General features: G+C 40.8%; 1 protein-coding gene across 2 annotated transcripts in view; it reads left to right on the forward strand.

Moving 5' to 3' along the window:
- The window catches only part of EMB3142 (nuclear pore complex protein (DUF3414)), a 96242-nt gene extending 75134 nt beyond the window's left edge, over positions 1 to 21108 (forward strand). For both annotated transcript variants that reach the window (XM_086783137.1, XM_086783138.1), the window contains 33 exons: positions 1077 to 1280; positions 4929 to 5030; positions 5128 to 5274; positions 5390 to 5520; positions 5697 to 5816; positions 5916 to 6063; positions 7108 to 7305; positions 7432 to 7550; positions 7752 to 7902; positions 8033 to 8145; positions 12781 to 12862; positions 12967 to 13053; positions 13141 to 13218; positions 13460 to 13663; positions 13897 to 13989; positions 14093 to 14206; positions 14315 to 14485; positions 14596 to 14651; positions 14755 to 14827; positions 15008 to 15198; positions 16532 to 16661; positions 16736 to 16813; positions 17016 to 17180; positions 17281 to 17454; positions 17538 to 17681; positions 17984 to 18127; positions 18691 to 18849; positions 18957 to 19067; positions 19443 to 19586; positions 19698 to 19798; positions 19889 to 20008; positions 20089 to 20227; positions 20472 to 21108. In XM_086783137.1, coding sequence (XP_086639263.1) covers positions 1077 to 1280; positions 4929 to 5030; positions 5128 to 5274; positions 5390 to 5520; positions 5697 to 5816; positions 5916 to 6063; positions 7108 to 7305; positions 7432 to 7550; positions 7752 to 7902; positions 8033 to 8145; positions 12781 to 12862; positions 12967 to 13053; positions 13141 to 13218; positions 13460 to 13663; positions 13897 to 13989; positions 14093 to 14206; positions 14315 to 14485; positions 14596 to 14651; positions 14755 to 14827; positions 15008 to 15198; positions 16532 to 16661; positions 16736 to 16813; positions 17016 to 17180; positions 17281 to 17454; positions 17538 to 17681; positions 17984 to 18127; positions 18691 to 18849; positions 18957 to 19067; positions 19443 to 19586; positions 19698 to 19798; positions 19889 to 20008; positions 20089 to 20227; positions 20472 to 20552 — 4272 coding nt within the window. In that variant the 3' untranslated portion in view covers positions 20553 to 21108. The remainder of the gene's footprint in view (positions 1 to 1076; positions 1281 to 4928; positions 5031 to 5127; positions 5275 to 5389; positions 5521 to 5696; positions 5817 to 5915; positions 6064 to 7107; positions 7306 to 7431; positions 7551 to 7751; positions 7903 to 8032; positions 8146 to 12780; positions 12863 to 12966; positions 13054 to 13140; positions 13219 to 13459; positions 13664 to 13896; positions 13990 to 14092; positions 14207 to 14314; positions 14486 to 14595; positions 14652 to 14754; positions 14828 to 15007; positions 15199 to 16531; positions 16662 to 16735; positions 16814 to 17015; positions 17181 to 17280; positions 17455 to 17537; positions 17682 to 17983; positions 18128 to 18690; positions 18850 to 18956; positions 19068 to 19442; positions 19587 to 19697; positions 19799 to 19888; positions 20009 to 20088; positions 20228 to 20471) is intronic.
- The last annotated feature ends 325 nt before the right edge of the window (positions 21109 to 21433 follow it).

A 21433-nucleotide genomic window follows, 5' to 3' on the forward strand; every position in this document is an offset into this window, starting at 1 on the left:
TACCTGGAGAGCTAGGAACAGCCCCAGGAGCAGCCAATGCAGCCTAAACAAATGCAGCAGCTTGATGTTGATGGGATACATGAGGATTTAGACATGATACCAGGTGTGATGGTTGAAAATATGTTCAAGAAAAGTGCTTGAACCAAAAGCAATGTTACTGACAAAATGAAAGAAAATGCATCCATGGAGGATTACTCTCGTCTTTGATGTTAGTAATGTGATGCAGCCCTTCGATGTGAAAGACGATTTGAGCAGGGAGATTTTGGTATATTACTCACTCAGAGCCTGAATACTTTTGATGGCACTGTGGTTATTACTTAGGATATGAGGCAGGTTATGAAACGGATGTCGTGCAGGGTATGATTTTTGATGGTGGTGGATAGAGAACTGGCTTCTGAAGAGAGTACATGTATGTATGTAGCAGGTGTGATATGTGTATGATGTGGAAGTGGTGTTGACAGTCATGTGTTGTTTGCAATCGGGAGGTATGTGCTGCATACCTAGCAGCTGGGGGGAAGATGTTACAAGATAATTATATTCAAGTCGTTGTGGGGGTGTTTGGTTAGTTGCAGTGTCTGCGCAGTTATGGGTTTTTAATATGTATCAGGTCATGTTCCTAGGGAGAGAGAGGGGGGTTCAAGCGATATATTTCGCAAATAGGTTTGGGTGTAAATGGGTATGTGGAAAGGTCTAGAGGCCTGAAGGTTGGCCACCTTGTATGTAGCCTTTTTTTTTTTTGGAAGAGATGGAACAAGTCTACTCTTTTTCTCTTTTGACCATAGTAATTTTAAAGAAATGTGATTCTCAATCATGATGAAACATGAATATGTTGTGTTTTCTAAGGTGTAAGCTTTAGAGTCGTAATTTTTACCGAGTTTCAATTGCATGGTTATGCGTTATGCATAGAGTTGAAGGGGAAATGCTATCACAAGAATTTTGGGCACTTATTTCAGATACTGCCTGTTCAGAAGATTGAAGAGTTTTTCTTTTTGTTGGGGATGTTGAAATAGCTCAAAGTTTCTAACTTTTGAACATCTCATTCTGATAATGTTCCTCTTGAAATGTGCCCAATTCAGGCTTCAGGTGAAGAAGGGGCTAGAAAGGTGTATTTGCTTCTGCAGAGCAAGACATCTTGGTCAGTAGGTTGGTACACACTTTTCAACTCACTCAATGTGTATGAACAGCACTTTAAGCAGAGCCTCCAAACTACTGGGGCGCTTCCACCCTTTCAAGAAGGAGATGCCAAAGCTTTGGAAGCATATTTGCGGGTTTTGAAAAAGGTGTGTTTTTGAGATTTTCCTTAACTTTTTATAGTTATAGCGATTGCCATCAAAACAACAAGCAGATTCTGAACTTTGGCAATATGAGCTTGTTGTTGGTTGTTGATGAACTGGGGAAGCTGTTACCCTCTCCTGTGTTACTGTTTTGTATAAACTTTAGTCAAGAAGAAAAGTAAATAAAAAAAATTATCTATGTCTTATGAAAGACCAGGAGGATCTTTGAGGACATGACAGTACATTGAAAGCTCAACTTATTACGCACATTGGCATGCAAAAAAAATGTATTGGTGTAGGAAAGTGGATGTGAGGTCAAAAATATAAGGGAAGAAATGTTGTATGGTTCTATTGGAAGCCTTGTTCGTATGCCTATGCATTTAAGGATCTCTTGGTGTAGCATTGTCTGAGGTTCAGTGGGCTGTTTCATTGTTGGCGATTTTTTGTTCTAAGGTCTGGAACATCTGAATTGATCACTCTTGCAGCAGCATTGATTGTGATTCTATTCTGTGGTCTTGGAGTACACTTTCATAGTGTGTTTGAAATATCTAAAGCCAAGTGCTTATGGGTGGAGTATGCTCTTCCCCTATCTCCTTCTGCTACCTTCTTTGAAATGGATCAAGGAACAAAAAGGCTGAGACATGTCTGAAAAGATTTTCCCAGGAACTGAGATTGGGGTCCGATTCTCCTTTGACCTGTCCCAGGATGCGCTGGTTGATAGGATATTGAAGAGTGTGCTCCTCACTCTCAAGCTTACTCATCTCCATATAGCTGAAAGGCATTACCAGGTTTTCTTATTTGTCTCGTCTTTCCCCTAGAGTGGTGGAATTTAACTCTTATACGTTAAATGGCTATCCTCACACGATGGGACATATGTCCCCAAAGGTACCCCTGTCTACTAATTTCCACATTCTTAATAACCCTTGTCCAGGGGTGGCACACACAAACTGCATTTAAAAAAAAGTCAAAGAAAGCAGTGTAGTGTGCTGGAGTTTTCACTGAAAGGAGCTTCTACACGATACACCCTTACGCCCATGCCTATGCATGACACCTGCAATATACACGAGCTCTGCATATAATAGATACATAGGCACCACTCTTTGCAAAACCTACATTAAGCCTCATCATCAACAGCCTTACGCCCATGCCTATGCACGACACCTGCAATATACATGAGCTCTGCATATAATAGATACATAGGCACCACTCTTTGCAAAACCTACATTAAGCCTCATCATCAACAGCCATCCAGATACATTTTTGGATGGGGAGACCATTGCAGACGCAAGTCTGACCCATGGTACGACCCATTGCCTAGACCCCCATTATTAGGAGGAACCTTCACGTACCCTCCTCTTTGATCCCACCACCCATTGATCCACACCACCTCTATCCCGAGTACTCAATAACATCGAGCCCTAGAGACCACCCAGCTCCATTGTAGCTATGGTTTGAATCCATCTAGGAGAAAGAAGTGGTACTGTCCTAGGGTCTCATAGTGGGTATTTGAAGAGATAGTGCTCGTGGATAGGGTATTTGAAGAGATAGTGCTTGTCACTCTCCATGTCATTGATCTCCATGTTTTTTCTGCCTTCACTCTAAGGTGGTATGATTTGTCCTGTGACTATCCTCATAGTATGGAATATACTTTCTGAAATTATCTCAGTTGCTGAAGGTAATAAAAAAATCTTTGTGGGAAGCTGTGCATCTAGTCTGGTAAATGTGCATTGGAATGCGGGCCCTGCGTAGAGTGAGTGTGTGAAGCACGAGCGACGCGGCAGTGACGTGATGGAAGAAACCCAGGGGGCATTATATTCATGCAGATCTAAAGCAGCGAAAACCCTTGTGTAACTCCTTAGTACTGGCCTCTCCAAGTCTCGTCACATAGAAGCACAATGCTAGGTAGCGGGTTGGCAACATGGCTCTGGATACAATGGAAGTATGTGAGGTGCATTAGCCTCTAGAGGCAGGGTTGTGAATTTGACAAGGAGAGTCTCGCGTTGATTGCTCCTAATAAATCCTTGGTGAGGTTCATGTTGCATGAGTAGAATCTTCAGCTCTGGATCTTGGAAGTGGGCTATTGTTGCATCATCCTGACAAATAATCCTTGCTAAATTCGGTGTCTGCTGTGGGTCTCATAGTGAATTTTGTTGACGAGAAAAGAATCACCAGAGTCTCCATAGGTTCCCCTTTGTATATCTGTGTGGCATTCTAGGAAATGTATAGGGCTTCCATCTGTGTATCTTATATATTCTAGGATATGTGGAAGATCTTACTGTGGGTTTTACCTAAGTTACAATCCACTCTCTTCTGGCATCCTGACTCGTCTTGTCACACTTGCTCATATGAAGCCATTGCTTTTCATACTATCTTTTGTGTATTCTAGCTTCTAAATTCTAGTAACCTTGTAAGCAAAGAATTCTGTTTGTCCTCCCTCATGATCCTTAGCTCTATGGCGACACAGTCTTAGGATTGCATCTCAATTTTGTGAGCTCAAAAAGTATCATGGGTCTCTATCAAAGCAAGTTGATGGACAAGTTTGAAGTATCAGGGGCCCTTGATATGGTAGCTGGACAGATGGCTAGAATGAGAGTACAAAGTAGCATTGGTCATGCTCCAATTTGTTTTGAACTACAAGTGGGGTCATTCCATATAAAAGCATCCTTATTGTAAAAGTCATAATGACCTATGTTTACACTGGCTAAGTCTACAAACCCCTTAAAACTACATCATTTAGCCACCCCATGAGAGCCGTTAAATAGATCATTACAGAAGGAGAAGCTATGGATTGCCAGGGTATGCAGATAATGTGGCACGTGTAGAGGCATTATAGTGGACATTGCACAACTTTATCTGCACACCGATACACAAGTGCCTCTAGCTTAGATAGTTATCAACTTCATTTGTGAGCGTAAGCTGGGGTGAGACTTCTGTGAAGTGTAAGACATGTGTCGATAAACATTCTGACTGTTTCTGGGGTCATTTTCAGTTTCAGGATTTTTCTTTCTTGTGTGTTTTTAGGCTGCGCTGTGGTTTTCATCGTGTCTTGCTGCATGAGTGGCATGCCTTTTCCCCACAGTGAGTGAAATGGGATATTTGCTTCCCGATATTGCGTTTTAAGTTTAACTCATGGTCCAGGTGCTACAGCAGCAAATACTCTCTCCTTTCGGGGCAGAATGGCTACTGGGTATCCGAACTCTTTCCTTTCAATCATCCATCTCACCGGGACAATTAACTTTCTGAGTGGCATGTAGAGAGATGAGGAGGAGGGGGGGGGTGTGCTTGGTATCTTTGCATCACTAGAGAACACATTCCCCTTATTCCTGCCAAGGTTCTAAATCCTCTGGCATGTGGCCAGAGTATCATTAACGTTTGCTTGTGAGAGCGTTCAAGTTGCAGTGCAATGTATTGCCTGAAAATGTGCATATATTGGCCATCAAAAATAGGAAGCAAGGAACTGTCTATCAGTGTTAGGCTTCTGCTGGCCTTCACATACTTGAGCACTCACCTCTTTGTCTAATATTGTTTGAGGTTATAGTAGTTTTTTGTATGGTAATCTACTATTTTACTTTGTGAGCAATAGGAGTAACTGCTGATGCCCTATTAAATAACACAACTCTTTTTTCTTGGATGAATAACTCACTTGCACTTTAGGTGATGGAAAACGGAAACAAACTTGAGAAGACTCAGTGGTTCCCAGACATCGAACCGTTGTTTAAGCTTCTTTCATATGAGAATGTTCCACCATATCTGAAGGTATCTTCTACAGGACTGAAACTTTCTTGTTTAAAAGAATAATCAGAGATACTAACATTCTCTAATCAACTCTTATCTCTTTGTGGTTGGATGTTAGGGAGCCCTTAGAGATGCTATAGCTACCTTTGTTGGTGTGACACCTGTCATGAAGGACAAGGTATGGGCTTTGCTGGAGCAGTATGATCTTCCTATGGTAGTTGGGTCTGCAGCAACTGGATATAGCATGGAACCACATCCAGCTCAAGTATGCCCTGTTTTGATATGGAGTAATGTGCTAGGATGATCTTTTGTTGTATTTTGTACATGCATGCAAAAATTGCGTAAGTGATCCTCACAGATTTACAATGCAATACTGGCAGGTATACGATATGGCTTTTGAATTAAATGAGGTGGAAGCTAGGCGTGAAGAATACCCGTCAACACTTTCTTACATCAGACTACTAAATTTCCTCATTTCATGTGAGACAGATGCTCCTGATAAAGGCACAAGGTAAGAATTGATCACTTTTCATAGCTGCAAAGTGTAAGATGTGGAAAGCAAAGCTGTTCGTATGTGTGGAAATGGACAAAGCTCCTTGTCTCACATGCTTTTTTTTAAATGTTTGAGTGATCCATTCTTGGGGCAAACGACTGAAGTAGTTTCTTTGGTTGGAGATGAGGATTCAGGTTCCTTGGAATTTTCAGATTTGTGCGGGATCATATATTTGCTACATATTCACAAAGAGCTTATTCCGATGCCAAGGAGAAATGGCAACTGGTTGTGGCTTGCCTAAAACATTTCCATATGTGGGTACTGGAAACTGTTCAATCTATCTGGAATGCAAGTAGTTCAGTTTTAATGTTATGTGAAGGTATGTTTGACAAATTGGAAGACTCGTGGTCCAGGATGCTGGGCTTGTTCAGTCCTACTGATGAGGACATTCGAAGTCAGGTTGATTACTTACCAGGGCTTCAGATTGCGACAACTAATGAATCACGGGCTTCTTCAACTGTTGGACAAGTCGCAGAACTGCCAACCATTGAAGTGATGAAGGTAGCTGTCCCACACACCTTCTTTCGTACTGATTACTCGTCTGTTGATGTGTTTTGTGAGGGTGTCAAAGGCACTTGTGTCAGAATTTTCTTACTTTAAGGATGTAGCACTTGTAGCTCTCTTTATGTCCTGATATTTTTAAGCGGGCCCTTGGTGATGAGCACCCTTGAGCAGAGTCAAATAATGTGGAATATGTTGAAATAGCAATGTGTAAGGGTACAATATGAGTAGAGCAAGGGGGAGAGCATGCACATTAGAAAGGAGAAAAGACTAAGGATCCTAACTCAAAGGTTGATTTGTATGGTCACTTGTAATTGGTGAAGTCAATGATAAAAAAAGTAGCACACGAAAAGCACAAGGACGCTCATGAAGTGTGAGCATTTGTTGACACATAGATGGCACAAGGATGCATATATCTTGTGGATGAGAGCTCGTTGAGAGCTATAAAATCATGTGATTGGGTTCTCTCACCAGAGAGCTAATTTGCAATGAGATTAGTGCCAATATTTGTATCCTAATTTAGCATTCTTTAAACATTAAGTCTTTTACTTAGTCTTTAATCATGGAGGTAATTGCTTGCTATGATCCACCTAGTCCCACATATTTCAACTTGATATCAGAGCCTCCTAGGGCTGGATCTTAACAAGTTAATTAGGGTCTCATTGCCTACCATTAGATCTAGGTTCCTTACAAGAGGGAGTGTAATTTGCAGGGTGCTTCTGGTTTGGTTATTGTGGGTTCAAGGGCTGATATTGATAGTAATCTATCCCTTTACTTGGTTGGTTAATAAGCTTCAACATAGCCAGCAGCTAAAGACAAAGAGAAGAGAGAGCATAGATCAGTGCCTCTCCAGATGATGGCACTCTGTAGAAAGATATAGCAAGAGAAAGATATAGTAAGCGTCTACTAAAAATGGGCCTATGAGACCAAAGCGATACAATAATGTCCATGGTATATCTCATCATGGGATGTAAAAAAATTGAATGGGTCATTAGATCACTGAATGCTGGGACTGTAATCTAATAATTTGTTTGTGCCCTGCAGGACTTAATGAGTGGGAAGACAATTTTCAGAAATCTGATGAGTATTCTAATGCTAGGGGTGAATGCCGTTATGGAAGAACGTATCAATCAGTCTCATGGTCCCTACCTTGAAGAGGCTGTACACCTTTCTTTGGAACTTTTGCTTCTTGCGATGAATAAAGATACCGCTTATGCAGATGCCTGGCGGCCTGTGTACCAGGCATGATCTTTGATTTTGTTGTCTTTGTTTTTTGTACACATGCATAAGAAGCTTTCTGAATTAAGCCCGGTTGTTGGTCTTTGTTTATGGAGTGTAGAGTTGATGACTTGCATCTCTTTCATGCAGCCTGTGGATGCAGTCCTGGCTCATGACAATCGGCAGATAGTTATATTGCTGGAATACATTCGTTATGATGCATTACAGGCTATACAGCAGTGTTCGATAAATGTAATGAGCATTCTCAGGTAAAGTTCAGTAACTTTTGGGGCAAATTAAAAGTAAGACCATGCCTTTCGAAACAAGATAATTTTGATCTGCTGCTTAAAAAAAGGAGTATTATTGGCTTCAAGGGATTCAGGATCCTAGCATATTGCAGATTTTGAAATCAGTTAGAAAAGTAGGTCCATAGTTGTCAACATGGTGTGGCCATTATCTGTTTGTTTCAGTGCTCGATTGCCACAGCTGGTATCTATTGTATTGGAGGCTGGTGTTGCTGATAATCTTACAGAAGACTATGCAGCTTGCCTCGAAGCTCGTAGTCAAGATGTTCAAGCACCTGAAAGCACCAAGGAGGATACAGGTTTTCTTATCTTGCAGGTGGATAGGCTGGTCCCAATAATAAATGTAGTAGGTCGATGCTGGGAGTAGTGTCAACTTGTTTGCTATTACATGGTTATATTTGGTGTATGCTTATTGTGTTTATGATATGACTCTTGTCAATGTGCAGCTCCTGATTAGTAATCTAAGTCGGCCTGCACCCAATATCACGCACTTGCTTTTAAAGTTTGATGTTGATCTTCCAGTGGAGAGGACAGTTCTTCAACCCAAACGGCACTACAGGTACAGTGGACACTTGCAAGTAGAGACTGTTATTCTGGTTATCTCATGAGAAACAAGACTAACAATAGAATATCCGAGAATTTTACTTTTTGGAAGAAAGTTCAATCCTGGATGCTTAAATAGTCAGATCGATAACATGCCTAAAGCAAAATCTAATCGCTTTGATTCGTTTTTCCAGAAATGGAATTATATCAAGTAGAACAGATAGCACAAGAATTGGTATCTACCCCAAGAGGGGTGTCTTTGAAAGGCATTTGAACAATGCGATCACACACATTGGAACCAACCGATCATTGCATGATGCCAAGGAAATTTAATATGAGTAGAGGGGAAATGGGCTGCCTCTTCAAGTTTCCACGAAAGCTTTTCTCACGAACTCTTCTGAGCTCCACCATCTTGAAACTATTTTGTATCCTGTTCCAATGAACAAACAAGGTGTGGGTAACATTAGTCCAATTGCTAGATTATGACTGTGCAGGAAAGGTAGGCAGACTCTCAATAATAGTCTTGGTGGATTTGGTTCTTCAGGCATGTCGGGTTGTCAGGTTAGCAATGATCTCCCAATTTGAGTCAACCAAGGAGTGGTGTAAAATGTGCTGAGAGTGAGGCACCTGATATAGGATCGTTACCTACATTGTGGCATGAGGAATGTGTGGAACACAATCCAAAAGCATGTTCTGATACAATAGCTGGGTCCCTGTTTCCACCAACCAAGGAACTGAACCCCTTTTGAAATACTATGGCTTCCATGGTACACAAATCTCGAGTGAGAAATGTTAAGCCATACTGTTGGGCCTCTTTAACTCCAAATGCAAATGCATTGATGAATAGGCTGTTTAGGATCATTGTGTCTTCTCCCAAAGAAGATCTATAACCTGTAGGATAGCTCCACTGTTGAAAATACCCAGTAAAATGCTTCCTAACCTCAGATCACCTATTATGCATGCTGATGGGGTGGCTGTATCTATCTGATAACCGTCATTTATTCAGCTCCGCAGTCCTTGGTCACATTAGAGTTCACATTTAACCTTGTGCATGTGCCCAATCTCTCCAAGATGATAGCAGCCCATGCCTCAGTTGCTTGTGTAAGTGGTGTGGACCCTTCAAAATTAGGTAGAGGGTAGAAGTGGTCTACACCCTGTGATTAGTGGAATGACCATGAAATGTTTTGCATGGGTAGATGGCGGTCCAAGACCTCTTAGTGCGACTGGAGAGTATGCTTGGATCTCACAGCGTGATGCTTAGAGATTAGGCTTGCTTTGTGTTGTGAATACGTCGGCCAAGGCGAGGTCGTATTGGTGTTGAATTGGTGTTGAATTGGAGTCAAAGGTAGAGGTTGCATGCATTGAAGCTCTTTGAAGGTACTTGCAAGATCGAGGGTTCTCTAGGTGATGAGTCGTACTATAGGCCAAGCTTGCGTCTACCATGGTCCCCCCATCCAGAGATGTATCTAGAGGGTTGGTGTTGACGAAGTTTGTTGTAGGTGCATGTGTGCGTGCAAACCGTGAGATGCGAGATGTGAAAGAAATTCTGATGCCTGTGTGAAACATGGAGGTGACGTGCATGGGCAATGGATGAAGGTGTGGCTGTGTGTGTGCACTTCTCTAACACAAAGACTTCACCAAGTCAACTGCTTTCTTCGAGTCTCTTTGTTGCTTTCTTTGACACTTACTTGACATCCCTTTTTTTTGTGGGGGAGGTGAGATCATTAGATTAGTGATGTAGGAAAGCTTGCATTGAGTGAGAATTGCCAACCCACATTGGTACCAAAGATACTGCCGATCTCATAGAAAGACGTGATGAAGGGCTTGCAAGAAAGCCATAGTTTGGATATGCGCATGATCTCAAAGAGTTAACCCGGTATCTAGCATGTCTTAAAAAATGACCAATTTGTGGCCGTGGAAGTATTTGACCATGTTGTAAATATCTATCCGATGGTGGAAGTTGGGACCTTCATTGGGATAGAAGAACAGCCACTCTTTGCTTGTCCATTGGTTCTTGGACACCTCCTCAAGGATGAGGATGATGAGCTAGAAGAACCAGCATGTGGCGACTATAGTGTACTTTAATTTTCTAATTATTGCGAAGGACAAGAATTTTCTATGGAATTTATAGCTAGTATAGATAGTATGATGGGACAATCCTCAAAGGATATATATAGGTATATCCTTGTAAGTCCTTTTTAAGGCAGTAATAATTGGTCGATACAACGTTAGATATACACCTACCTCTAGACTGGCGTATTGCATCTCATATTGCAGACTCACGTGTCTAGACTCACATCTCACGTGTCTAGGCTCACATCTCACGTGTCCAGGCTCACGTCTCATGTCTCTAAGCTCACGTGTCCAGACTCGCGTCTTGTTGCACGGGACTATGGGTTCGTGTCTCCAACTCGAGATGTTATGCAAGTAAATAAGTATTTTTAATTGTTTTTTTAAAAGATTTGCATGCTTCTAAGCTACCAATTGAATAATGCATGAATACAATTAACTATCACATTCTAATCCACACCTAATGGAACTTAATGCTCATGTTTTCGTAGTTGATTCCACTCCTAATTACAATTACTAAACTATTCCTTGGCTTAATGCAATGAAATCTAAGCCTTTTGGACTCCAAAATCATGCAAAGCACCAAGAAACTAGGGTTTTCTTCTTCCAAGATATGAAAATATAATGCCCTAATGCAAATAAACTTCAAATCAAAATAAAAAACAAGAATCTCAACACATCCAAGACTCCAAAACCATATGTTTTTCGGGGTGTGACCTCCTAATCAACATCGGGCAATATTGGTAATCCCAATAGCTTGGAATGTGCCTTGCCTTAGAGTGGCAATTGCAACTTCCCTATGTGGGTGCGCCGGAATGCTCCTTGTCGTTGGGAAAAAGGGAGAGCTCTCTTCGCCTAGATGGAGGCAAACAGAGATGGTTCTCTCTCACAAAAGGTGGGGGAAGAAGAGGAAGCTAATGCAAAGAGAAAACCTACAACCAACCCTATCTGGTAGCAAGCATCCATCAAACATGCAAGATTCAATAGAGCACAAGTGAGCAAGAGTAGAGAAGAAGGGGAGCGCATAAGTATTCTATTGCAAGGGAGTAATTGTGTCTTGCTTATTGTCAAAAAATGACTTATATACAAGAGACTAGTTTTCACACTAGGCCTGAAATAGTTCTTATATTAGTTAAAGGAAAAACTGCCAACAGGCTACAGTATATGCTCGGAGTCTCAAAAGAGGAAAAAAACAATAGAGTGCGGGACCTCACTGCCACATAGGCACGTGTCCCCCAAGTGATGATGCGAGATCGAAGAATCGTTAGCCAACCTGCCGTGCTTTGGGTCCTCTATTACAAGTCTTAAGTAAGTATTATACGGAGTTTATGGACTTTCCCTATTTGACATTAAGCACAAGGTAAGGCCGATTTATATGTTCTAGTGCGATCTTAAAAAAGATGAGTGCTTGTTCGAGTGGGTAAGAGGGCAAAGCGCCGTACGATAGGTCAGGTGGATGGAACCATGTTAACTTACGAAGTGGTTAATACCATTGATATTATGGTTGTATGGTTGATATTCTTTTAGAGATATCTTCATTGGGATCTTGGTCTCACAAGACTCTCTTGGCACCTTTGTGTCTCATATTGGTTGAGATCACCGTACATTTTGGGATGAGGTCCGGCTTCCAACTGTGATTTTGTATGGTCTATTTATACTTAACAGAAGTCTCCTTAAATTAAAAAAACCATTGATGAATTTGTGAAATTGCAACTGGTTTTGAAAAGTTTCGTATGATGTGAGATGGGTCTTGATATGAAACTATTGTTGTACGCTAGGTGTAACTAATCTCGGGCTCCAGATACAACTATTAATGTGATTAACTGCCACGCTTTTTACTTCACATGCTTTTCTTAATTTTCTAGGGTAAGGTCAATGGCCTTATAGTGCGCAATGTCCAAGGACACGAGAGCCCAAAAATAATACAAAAGTGTGAATGCCTTCACTCACGGGGAGCCCAAAACATAGCAAAGTCCAACCTTTGGTAATAAATAGGTCCATCATTAAAAATAATGATGTGAATGCACATAAATATCATGTTTTTTTACACAGCCCATCTTGGCAAGACCTGTTAGGATATCACGGAAAAAGTAATGGTTATCCAGGTTCTTTCCAGTGGATGCAGGTTCCCTGCCTGTGCACCACGCAACAGAGGACAGAGCAACTTTGTAGAAAAGGAGGAGAATAGAGAAGTAGAAACTACTACCAAAAAGAAACCTTAAGGTTATACTAATAATGAGATGCTTCAAAGTCATCATGTCAAGAAGTTCAATTTCACCTAGTGGACTTGGCCAGCAAAGCCAACTCAAGGTCTGTTCTTTATATTTGACGCAGTTTGTTGAAAGTTGTTATGCACTTTATTATAGCGATCTACGTCTAGCTATTCGTTATAGCTACGTTTTACCTGCCTATTTTCGACCTTGCTTTTTCTGTAACATATTTTGTAGGATACCTTGGGTTTTCTGTAACACAAAGAGTTCTCTGTATCTTGGTTTTGGACTTGAATGCCCTTTGGAGGTTCTGTTGGTAATGGTAGACAAGCATTAAACCGTGTATAAATCATGTAATCTTTGACTTGCAGCTGTTTACGTGTCCTGTTGAATGTGTTGGATACGCTTAGCCGGCCTGATGTAAATGCTGTTCTTCACGAATTTGGACTTCAGGTCAGATTTCCTTGATTGGGATCATTTGTGTTGTAATGGTCGAGAATCAACTGCTTTCTAACTTCCAGTTCTATGTTCACAAGATGGTGTGGTCGTAATGGCAGTTGTTTTACGCGCTCTCTGTGGACTGTCTCACCAGTGCAGCAACAATCGAGCTTCTGCAATCTGAGAAGTACATGTTTTTTTCAAAGGTAGGTTCTGTAAGACTAGGGATCAGTCACCAGACTACAATTCTCTTGTAAGATTGAAGCAAAGTAGTTTTCTGCCTTGAAATGCAGCACTTGGATAGCTTTGCTTGTGAGCCACTTCCAAAGCGCAAGACCAATCAAGTGTTACGAACAAGCAACCTTCACCAGGTATGAAAAATATGATGCATTGTAAGTATGTGGTTTCTACAAATATGCTTGTTGATATTTTAGGGTTTACAGCAGATTACTTGTTACTTTTCGTTCATGAGGACACTTTTTAAGAGAATTAATGTGCAATTTGAGATTTAAAACTGGATAGCTAACCAGGCAGTGATATGGATTATGCTAATTTATTTTGATATGCTGATTTGTAAAGGATTGTGGCTATGCATGCTGTTGGTTTTTGCAGAGAGCCTGGTTGTTGAAGCTGCTTGCTGTGGAGCTACATGTCAGTGACATGGATATTATCACTCAACGCGAAAACTGTCAACAACTATTGTCCCAGTTGTTTACAGAAGAGACAGGAAATTGGGATGAAAGCAGCAATGCTTTGGTTATCTTTAATGTGCCACAGTTGGCAAATGCTCCCTCTTCAGGTCTGCATAGAATGAAGGTATCTCTACGTGTGATGTGGTTGGTAGCTGTGCATTTCAGTATTTGTGATTGGTGCTACTCATAAATATTGAATCTAATTTTTAGTATTCTTATTCTTAGTGAAATACAGCCGTTTAAATTGCTTAAATCTTGGGTGTAAACATTTAAATTGCTAAAGATTAATAGAGTTAAACTGGAAGGTATAGTATTCTTTAGGCCCAAGAGCTTCTTAATTTTTATTGCTTCCTCCAGGCCTTAGAGCTTCTTGATGCTGTACAATTCCAACCTCCTGAAATCGAGTCAGAGCTTCCATGGGAGTTGCAAGGTGTCAAGGATGACTTGATGGTAAATCTGCAACGAAGATTTTTTTTTCTCGTCCAACTACCCTTCTCTTACGGTTGTTTTTTTAAATCTCAGTGTGTTTTGGACCTGTCATTGCCTTCTGCAGGTGAGTGATATCCTTGGAAGATCTACCACTGTGGACGAAGGTGGTGTTTATTATTTTTCAGAGCGCGGGGATCGCCTGATAGAACTAACAGCTTTCAGAGATAGGCTTTGGCAGGTGGTTCTCTCCACAATCTCTAGCGACAAATTTGAATGAAGAATTGATAAGGCTTTTAATGTTATCTTTGCTTCCACTTTGTCTTGATGTCTATAAACACTTGTGCAGGAATACAAGCGTCTCGAATTGCAACAAAACATTTCTTTCAATGAGCAAAGACAGATTGTGTTAAGGGATGCTGTGCAGCATTTGCTAAGATGGGGTTGGAAGTTCAATAAGAACGTTGAAGAGCAAGCGGCCCAGCTGCATATGCTGGTGGGATGGTCACAACTTGTAGAGGTACATGGTCTGGAGAAAACTCCGTTATTTCTGTAAAAACAATGGACTTTTATATCCTGAAAGCTTACAAGCTGCCTTACATCATTTTGATTTTTCATTTGTTGTTTCAGGTTGGAATATCTAGACGGTTTGAGCTCCTGGATTTCCGTTTGCATATTTTGTTGGAGTAAGGATCTGAATAAATGAAGTTTGCTTTTCATGCTTTTTTAGTATTCGCTCTTGATTCAAAGATCTAAGCCTGTTATTCGTGTGCTTTTGGTAAACCCCAGGATTCTTGATGCCTCACTAATGGCAAGCATCTCACAGGATTGCTCTCTTAAGATGGCAATTTCACTGAGTCATGTAAGATCTTTCACCTTGATGAGGCCTTATCACCTACCAAAGATTTGCCTCTGCAATGAAAGTTTAAAAATGGGATTGTATTGCTTTTGTGTTTTTAAATAACACATAAATATCTTAACATGGCAGGAAATAATGTATTCGTGAACATCTCAACAAATTGTTATGGTTTTTTTGTAACAGGTGGTCATGACATGCATGGCCAAATTACAAGAATTGAGCTTGACGTGTCCTGCTGGTGAAAGTACAGATGATGTAACCTACGTAGACTTGCTCTTTTCGAGACGTTTGTCAAATAGTGCATGTCAAACAATCCTGTCAAAGCTGGTGGCATCAATTTTACGTGCAGAGACTTCGGAGACACTGCGGCGCAGGTACAATGGGACCAATCTGTCTAGTTACATTTTAAAAAAAGGTTGGAGAAGAAGTATGTCTCTCTTCTGACAGCAGGCGATTAAACTGCCTCTTTAGAGAATGCCCATTTTGCCAATTGAAATCCTTAATAATGGGTCAGTGACTTTACATAGTTTGTATGAAATGAGTATAAGCTCTGTGAGTTAGGACAATAGATTATGTACAAGTCATATCTCCATGTAAGTGGTTTTAATTTATAAAAATTGCATGGTTTTGGTTAATGGTGGACCATGGAGCCTGTGTTGTTTTCCTCAAGTCACCTTGTGTTCCAGATGATCCAACAAAGACTTGATATGAGGACATGACATGCTCAGCATATTGAGAGAAATATCTTCAAAAGTTTGTTTTGAAAGAGAAAAAGGCTACATAATTTATGTTAATGGGGTTCGCTAAGGGTGGATACAGGAGATACTACAAATCTATGAGAGTTCTTGTGGCTCGGAGAATTGGTTGAGCCCCCATATGAAGACACAAAGCTCAGGATTGGGCCCAAGTACTTGTAAGGAAACTATTAACTGAGGGAGCATTTATCAGAGTTTGAAGCGTAATAATGAACTCTGCATAGAACCACTGGGCAAGCATCTGGTGTTAGTGATTATGGGCTGCAAAGGTTTCTGTAGGATATGGGTGCATGAAACCATGCACCTTGAAACCTAGCCGCAAGGTTAGTTATGGGAAAATAGGTAAGTAATTGACCCATTTTCGTTGTTTCTTTTAACTATGATGTCATGTGAGCTGAAGCCATGGCTAGGATGTGAAGAAGGAAGAAACCCCTCTTGTATGCTTTACAACCAGGTTATGTCTTCTATAATTGCAAAGTGAGCATGAATTACAACAAGGATGAGCTTTTAGAAGAGTCCAGGTGTCTTTGAGTGGGGCCGACATTTGCTCTCAATTGTCTTACTGAGCTCAATTATGAGGCAATAACTGTAATTAAAACTTTTCCAGGCTCACTCTTTATACAGATTGATATATTGACATGTTTCCCTCTTTCCTAACATTCAAGTTGGATGATTTGCTGAATCTTTAAACCTCCCAACTTTAGCATATGAAAGTTCATTCTGGGATGTTTGAATCCCCTGGTGTGATTGCCATCTCTTTTCCATTGAAGATTTCTGCATCAGTGTGCATAGAAGTGCAGTTAAAGGCTTTGATAATCAACAGACGTTTAGGGCAAACACTTTCTGTTGATGCCTTTAGTTGTCTATTGTAAGCTATATCTGGATTTGCTAGGTTTGATGCATGGTTCTCTACCTACTTGTTGGAAATTGTTTGATTGTGTGTTTTTTGCAGGCAGTATACAACTTTAATATGCTATCTGCATTACTGCCAAGGAACTATTGATCCTGACCTATCTTTGCCAGTCGTGCGATCACTTCTGTTGGAAGGTCATGATGGAGAAGAAGACAGAGATCTTGAAAAGGTAGAACAAGATACTATAAGGTTGAGGTACCTTGATTATACGTGAGGATTTCTCATGCAGAAAGTGTTTTGCAGCTTGACAAGGAACAAGCAGAATTACTCCAGATAAACCTTTCAGTTATCAAAAGTGATGCTGTGGCTCTTATCAATGTGGTACAGACTCTGAAAGATGTTCTCTTTGTTGTTTCAATTTGGCACACTTAGCAGAAGTAGACCTCATAAAACTTGTTTTAAGGGTTTTTCTTCCTGTAATCTGTGCTTCTCCATTGCGGTCTGATACTTCTGTTTTAAGGTTATTAAACTCTTCAAGGATAGCAGCACCAGTTTAGAAAGTAAATACTATTGCTTGATACAGTTAGCAAAGGATGTCACACAAGGAAGTGAGATGGGAAAGGCGATGGCCTTTTATGCATTAGATGCCTTGCTCGGATTGGGTGGTGATCAAGTTATCCTTAGTCAGCTACAAAGTAGGGGTTTGCTGCAGGCATGTCTACTGGATATCAGCACCAACTCGTATCAGGTTAGAGGCATCCTGAAATCCATAAGACAATTTTTAGAAACTTGTGTACTTTTATGTGTGTTTTGACCTTTGGAGATAAGTATTTGCCTCGTTTTGTCAGGCTGTGTTACTCCCATCTCCAGTGTCTGTACGCCGTCTCTACACACTTGAGGCCGAGCTAGCCCTGTTGCTTCGGGTTGGGTATCAGAACAAGAAACGAGGAGCACAAGCTTTATTTGCTATGGGTGCACTGCAGCATCTGACCTCTTGTAGAGCCATTGATGTACAACTTTCGGTATGTCTCTCAGGCTACAGCATGTGTCCTGCCGAAGATCAGATTTCATACATCAACCTGTCATTAAGCAATTTATTTTCCAGGAAGATGCGCGATGGGAGCAAGTGCTAAAGTTAGGAACAGGGCTGCCATCACAGCATGATAGGCATCACCAAATTGTCTCACCAGTACTACGAGTAGTGTTGTGTTTGACTACGCTGGTTGAAAGTGAGAACTCATTGGAAAAGGTTTGTGTATTCTGTTCTCTATAATTTTTGCCTCTTTTGGTTGCAAAAATTAGTGTAAGCTAAGAAGGCACGTGCCTGTGCCTGCTTTTATCGTTGAAGACTAAGCTGAGCCAATGGAAGACCTTTGGTCAAGGATCCAAATGTCTAAGTACATTGCCCAGCTCATAAAATGTTTTCTTTGATTGTTCAAAAGTTTCCCAGACTTAAGTTTTCAATGAAAGACCGTTGCTCTTCTTCATGTGATTCAGGTCTCTTGCAGTTACAACCAACTTTAATTGTATCATTCTTTTTTTATAAACCAGGACGGCAATGAAGTGGCCTCAGAAATCCTTGAATTCATCAAAGGGCATCAGGGGCTCTTTGCTCGTATTTTGAGAGATGATAAAACTGGAGTTCAGCTGGAAGACTTAGAAGAGCTTGACCTTGTTACTTCAATACTCAGCAAGGTAGTACTTTTCTGAAATTGAGACAGCAGGGCTTTACATTTTGGAATACCTGATGGCCAGCATGTGATTATGCCTTGCATTTTTAAGAGTTTGTAGGCCATACATTTAGCCGGAGAGGACTTCTGATGACTTCCTACTATCTGGAGTCCATCCCTTGTCCCTTTCATAGTATTGGTTGCATATGCTGTATTTTTCCATTATTGTATTCAGTTTTTGTACCTATTCCATACTCTATGTACAGTACCATGTGTTCAATTCGATGCTGGTAAAAAAGATGTACTGACTTGGAGATCATTGGATTCATTATTTCATTTTTCTTCATTTTCCACCGATTGGGGGTTTTTTTTTTGGAGAATTTATCAATATAGAGTAAGAATATAAGCACAAAGGTATGTGTGTTTTTGTGTAGTAAAGAAGAGTAGTTTTTTTTATAACCCAATCGGTAATGTCAGGATTCGTATGGTTGTAGTTAAGGTCTTTAACCATTACAGATGCTTTACCTGCTACAATTTGGAATTTACTAGGTTGACCTGCTTTACTTGTGTTTATTGTGTTCCTTACAGGTTTGGCACCTAGTCACAACAGATGAGTGGGGCTTTAACCAGGCTCTTTACAATCTAGCCTCTGTATACTTTCCTCAAGATGGAGATTCTAAGAACAGATACGTCCTTTGTGTTGGAGAAGCAAAACGCCTACCTGGCCTTGCACCGGGAGCGCATGAGGTGTCTGAACCATTTGTGCTCTATCAGCTTGTCTGGAGCTTCTCATTTTTTTCATTTTGTCCCTGTGATGATGAAATTAGTATTAATTGAACTTTGACTTTTGTCAGATTGCTAGAAGGCTGGAACTCCTCCTTGCACGTGTGCGCTGCAACCTGATATCTTATCTTTTTAGTATGGTTGCAAAGCGGGGATTACGGTTTCATTTCTCAAACCCTAGTGTGAGTGATGCAGTCCCCTGTTCAAAGCTCCTAACATCTGGCAGAAAATCTAGCCTGGTTGAAATTTTCATTGGTGTGCGCCCAAAATGTTGAAAATGTCAGCGTTTTATGGGTTTGTTACCAAATGAGAGAAGACCACAGCCTGCAGAGAAATTATGAGGTTTGATATAGAATGTTTCCCGCCTTGGATGGGCAAAGATTTTCCGTCTATGATGGGTGGTCATTATAGGCTTCCTGCTTTAGGGGTGGCCATGTTCTGTAATGGGCCCAAATTGTGTGTGATGTTAGGTTTCTTTTCCAGACCTGTACAAGCTTTTGGCGCCTTCTGTACAAGAATACCTGGGTTTGATGGTGTTTCCCATGTGCATGTTGCAGATTACACCTGAAACTCTTTCAACTGGCCAGTTTACTCTGGGAAGGCATAGACAGCCTACCTTAAATCTTGTAGCTAGCCTTTTGGACCAGGCTGTGTCAGATTTGGAAGCAGCCATTGAGGAGAGGTCATTGCTCTTGGCCAAGGTAAAGCTCCCAATCAACAGCGAAGGTTTCAGATTTCAAACCCCCCCTCCCCCCCCTCCCCCCCCCCCCCCCCGGTCAAGACATTCTGACATCTTTTGTGAATGGGTGAAGGTGCAAGATGTAAATGAACTATCTAGACACGAGGTTGACGATATAATAAAAGCTTATAGCAGAGTTGAGCAAACTGGTGAAACCGACGGCATCAGGAAAAGGTGAGGGCTTTGAGATATTGCAGGTTTTCATTATGTTGCTTGTCATCTAGAAGTCAAAATGATCTCAAATTGTGCTGTTTGTCTTGCCAGGAGATATATTGCCATGGTTGAAATGTGTAGTGCAGCAGGGAATAGGGAGTCCATAACTGCTCTTCATTACTACATCATTGAGCATGCTCTTAACATTCTCTTCATACATTATGAAAAAGAGTGAGTATGCTTTGTAATTTCTTGTTAATTGAATGTAACCTCAAGGTGTTTACACCTAAGAGTTTCCTGTCTTTTGGCAGACTTCAATTACCTGAACAGTTGAGAAGTGCAGTTGAAAGCATTGATCAAACTGATCCGTACTTTGGAACCAACGAGGAGCTCCACGCATTGAATGAGAAGCTGCTGCCTACGCTTCAGCAGCTTGAAAGAATAAATGAGGTAGTTTTTTTCTTGTATTTTCTTATGACCGAAGTAATAATGATGTGTTTTCTTATGCCTGAAGTATTGATGAGACTGGTGGTTTCTGTCTCCATTGGGCTTAAGCTGTCTTCGATGCATACATACACACAAGGTTACCATGTAGAGTAGTTCAATCTCTCTCTCTCTCTCTCTCTCTCTCTCATATTTGCAGGCCAGTGTGTTATCTCTTCTGCCAAAATTTTGACTGCCTCCATATTTGCAGGAGAAGGTAGCTCATACTGATAAACAAATACAGAGGCTGGTCCGATCTTTGAAATCTCACGTAGTACTGGGTCTCCAATAGACTACGCCCGATCTACAAAAAAGTATGAAAGAGAGAAAACCTTGCCAAACAACCACCACCACCCGTCCCCTTGATCATGGAAGATGTAAACTATCATTTGAGCAGGACAGAGTTGCACCCCTTTTCTTGATTATATTTTTCAATGTTCAAGTTGTTAAACACCCCATGTTACCTTGTCACCTTCAAGCCTGTATTTCTTAGCCATCTCTTTAGTCAAATGTTCCTAATCCTTTATAGTACCCTTACGTAGCTGATAGGTCAAGTAAAGGCAACACCCCATTCACATGGTATTCTGAATGCATCATGTTTCCCTCCAATAAATCTAGACTAGTTCTTGTTATGAATGCTAGGTCTGTGCGACCAAGCAGGTAGTACAATCTATAGAGTGAGGGGTGGTGAACAATGGAAGGTGAATATGCATTTATTGCATGCTGGTTTTCTGAAGTGTGCAAATACACTAATGTATACCTTTACCATTTTGCGTAATGGTTGTTGATGTTTTTCCTTCCCAACCCAAAAGGAAGGTAATATCACAAAATGTCATCAATTTCTGATTCTTCTTAGTAGCTCTTGAAACTAGATTGCCTTGTACGCATGGGAGCTTTTTGTTTTGAAAATCATTGCATTGGTGTTTGTCAATTGACTAAGAGTTTGAACTACGAATGCCATGTTTGAATCTATTGACTGAAAGCGTTGGGATTTATGCAATGTTTTGTTACATCACCCCTATATGTGAAGTGTCTCACAAACCTCGCTTACATCACCCCCATATGTGCAGTCCCACAAATCTTCACTCACTGTTTCATTAGCTCAGAATGGAACACTCTTCCTCTCTTAGATGAGATGTCTTAAGAGCTCTAGTGAGGTGAGTAGCTATTCTT

The sequence above is a fragment of the Cibotium barometz genome, chromosome 45 (assembly GCF_041138505.1).
Source record: "Cibotium barometz isolate CiBa-2024 chromosome 45, ASM4113850v1, whole genome shotgun sequence".
Classification (NCBI taxonomy): domain Eukaryota; kingdom Viridiplantae; phylum Streptophyta; class Polypodiopsida; order Cyatheales; family Cibotiaceae; genus Cibotium; species Cibotium barometz.